The sequence below is a fragment of the Juglans regia genome, chromosome 6 (assembly GCF_001411555.2).
Source record: "Juglans regia cultivar Chandler chromosome 6, Walnut 2.0, whole genome shotgun sequence".
Classification (NCBI taxonomy): Eukaryota; Viridiplantae; Streptophyta; class Magnoliopsida; order Fagales; family Juglandaceae; genus Juglans; species Juglans regia.
Window position 1 is genome coordinate 36,463,203 of NC_049906.1, and position 3,122 is coordinate 36,466,324.

A 3,122-nucleotide genomic window follows, 5' to 3' on the forward strand; every position below is an offset into this window, starting at 1 on the left:
CCATTAGTAGAAGCAAATTCAGATATACCTTTTATGGCAATAACAATGAAATATCAAACATCCCAATTATATAGCATAACGTGTACTATATGTTTAATGAGTTCCACATAACCGTTAATCCATTTCTCTTTTGAAGACAAGCCAACTAAATAGTTGAAGAGCTTGATCGCACTCCAATCCCTTCACGTCATACATTAAATCAATGTCACATGTAATTAACAAACGTAGATCTCTTGTTGTTATGATGATTCTACTTTTAAACCTGAACCGATTATAAAGAACTGTTTTGGGGCAAGTGAACCACATCAAGAAGAATCAAACTTCTATGATATCCTTGGATCTCTCATAATGAATTAGACCAGCCTCTCCATTAAAATGCAGGTTCTCTAAATTTTCAATAAAAAAAAAGCTTCAGACTGAGAGAGAGAGAGGAGAGAGAGATGGATGACAGTAGCAATAGTGTAGTGTAGTGGTCTTATGATTCAGCTCTTTTAAACGAACATGTCATTCATCCATCTCAAACAAGTCGAAGCTCTAACTCCAAATCTACCGATCGAGAAAAGAACATGATGAGTATAGTTGTGCACTTTATTAAAATCTAAAAAATCCAAAAAAATCATCTGAGAAAAGAACAGAGATTATTAAAATCTACCGAAGAAGTCAGTACACGAGTATAGTTCTATGATAAAGTTCATATTGTTGTGCCTTTTTTTCTTCTTGAAAAATTTCATTATCAAATCGGTGCATAGAGCACACCGTCAAAACATAAATTTTAAAATTTGAATATTACAAATTAAATTTTACTATTTAAGTGATATGAATTGTGTGTTTACAGATTGGCTCGAGAATATAATAACTTTTTTTTGGTATTAGAAAGTAACAGAAAAAATAATATGTAGAGAGAAGGAACAAAATTAAAATTTGATCTTATAAATCAAATTATGTTATGTGGATGGTATGTGGTGTAAAGACTTTCAAATAAAATTATTCTTCCCAAACACAAACATGAAAGATATATATCGCAACCAAAACACAGTATGAACAGGGTCACTTACTTGGGGTTATCATTAATTGAATTTCTGTTGCTCAGGAGTTTTTGCAACATCGGCTTCATCTCTTTTTCTTTTTCTTTATTTGCTCTCCTTTTATTCTTGTATACCACTTTGGCTCTGTAACTTTCATAAAACGGCACCATCCTAGCATGACGAAGAGTTTTGGGATAAAATTGAACTCGTAAATTGTCCAAAACCTTGAGGTCAAAAGATTGTAAATTGGAGTACCCCACCCAAACAACATATCCAGTCCTATTTGCCTTTCCGTGCCAATTGTTATTATCCAATTGTAACCCTTCTTGAATACGGCATACATCATTTGAGCTGTTACTGGTTATCTTAGCAGCACGACAAATTCTCTTACACCTCACAGTATCTTTAAAAAATATTACGACATATAATACAATTCCGCTTATCTCCTCCAAATAGTGCGGCCCCTCAATATCTATTACCCATTCTTCTTTTACCCTCGGTCGGACATCATCATCAAGCCCTTTCACCATTTCATTATCTTTTAAAAACTCATAAACATAATCGAACCAGTCTGGAATATGATTTTTAGGAAACAAAGTAGCATCATAATCATAGAGTCCCTGTTAAACCAGTACCTCATCATTATCATCATCAATTCATTTTGAATCATGCATGCTATTAAAAATGAGATCACACATACATACCTTCCACAATAAAGGATTTTGCACTTTATCATTCCATATATTCACATGCATTTTGTCGCAGCCAATCAATCCAATTATTCCTAGCGATCTGATATGGCTTCCATTGAATTCCAATATTCTTGATACTTCTCCAAATCTTTCTAGTGACTTGCATCCTGTGACATCTATTCTTCTAATATTTGGTGGAAGCTCCAGTATTTCTTCAAGTTTCTCACAATAGCACAAGAAAAGATCAGCTAGTGTAGCGAATCCTTTGATGCTCGTGGGAAGGCTAACAATTTCAAGCCCCGATAGATGTAACGACTGCAAACTGGCTGAGGAATTAAACATGGTAAAGAAACTATATAGTGGAAAGAAATTTGATTCTGAATGGGAACAACTAATTTGAAGATTCGGCGGTTGTAATGCAGTGCTCCCATTGCTTGAATTTGAGATCTCGTCTTCCATTGTTGTAGAATCATTAGGCAGATCAAGGGATTGTCCATCCTCCCTCTTCTTCTTTACAATATTGCAGTACCCTAGATTTAATTCATTGAGTCCAACGAGGTTCCCGATGGATAAAGGTAGTTCTTCTACTGCAGAGCCATATAGAACCAATCTACTTAAATCTACCATTTTACACTCAATTTCAGGAAGATAACGAAGGCTTGAGCAGTTACGAAGATTAAGCTTACGTAAAAGTCTCAACTTAAGGCTTCTTGGAAGAATTCTGAGTTTAGAGCATCTCCCAAAACTCAAATCAGAAAGCTTTTCTAGGGATCCAACGGAATCATGCACCTTGACTAGTCTATAACAACATTTGACAGTCAATTCCTTCAAATTAGGGGTGCTTGAAAGATTCGGAATCTCTGTTAAGTAACTACAATGCTTGAAAGCCATAGTCGTCAAATTCTGTAAAAGAAAAGAAAAAAAAGTTGAATGGAGTTTACTAAATAACTTAAAAGAAAAACAAAATTATTGATGAATATAATTATAAGTACCTTGGGATTGAACCCGTCCCCTAGTTCCTTGATCATGCTATAACGCATTCTAAAGACAATGAGATTTTTCCCTTGAAAATTATGTGGCAAATATGGTAAAGGATAGTTATACCAATCAAGGACTCTTAACTTGTCGGAGTGATACTTAGGTCCATAAGAAAAACGTGCATTACGATTTATAAAGACCCTAAGTCTTTTCATATGTCGAAATGCTTCCGGATGCAAGCTTATTTTCTCATCACCTTCAGGTAAATCTAATACTATGCCTTCAATTTCGTTTGGCCCCTGATATAAGAGAATGCATATATAATGAGTGTCAGCAAAATTAATGCATAAAGTCATTCATAAATTACAATTTACTAAAGTTAATAATTTTCAAGTTGACGGTATATTATTTCATAAAAAATACTACT

General features: G+C 34.2%; 1 protein-coding gene across 1 annotated transcript in view; it reads right to left on the reverse strand.

The window, feature by feature from the left end:
- Positions 1-2,417: 2,417 nt before the first annotated feature.
- LOC108979929 (disease resistance protein RUN1-like) overlaps positions 2,418-3,122 on the reverse strand; it is an 11,990-nt gene continuing 11,285 nt past the window's right edge. Inside the window, exons 6-8 of the mRNA XM_035690807.1 lie at positions 2,710-2,780; positions 2,507-2,620; positions 2,418-2,438 (exon numbers count right to left, since the gene is read on the reverse strand). Coding sequence (XP_035546700.1) covers positions 2,418-2,438; positions 2,507-2,620; positions 2,710-2,780 — 206 coding nt within the window. The remainder of the gene's footprint in view (positions 2,439-2,506; positions 2,621-2,709; positions 2,781-3,122) is intronic.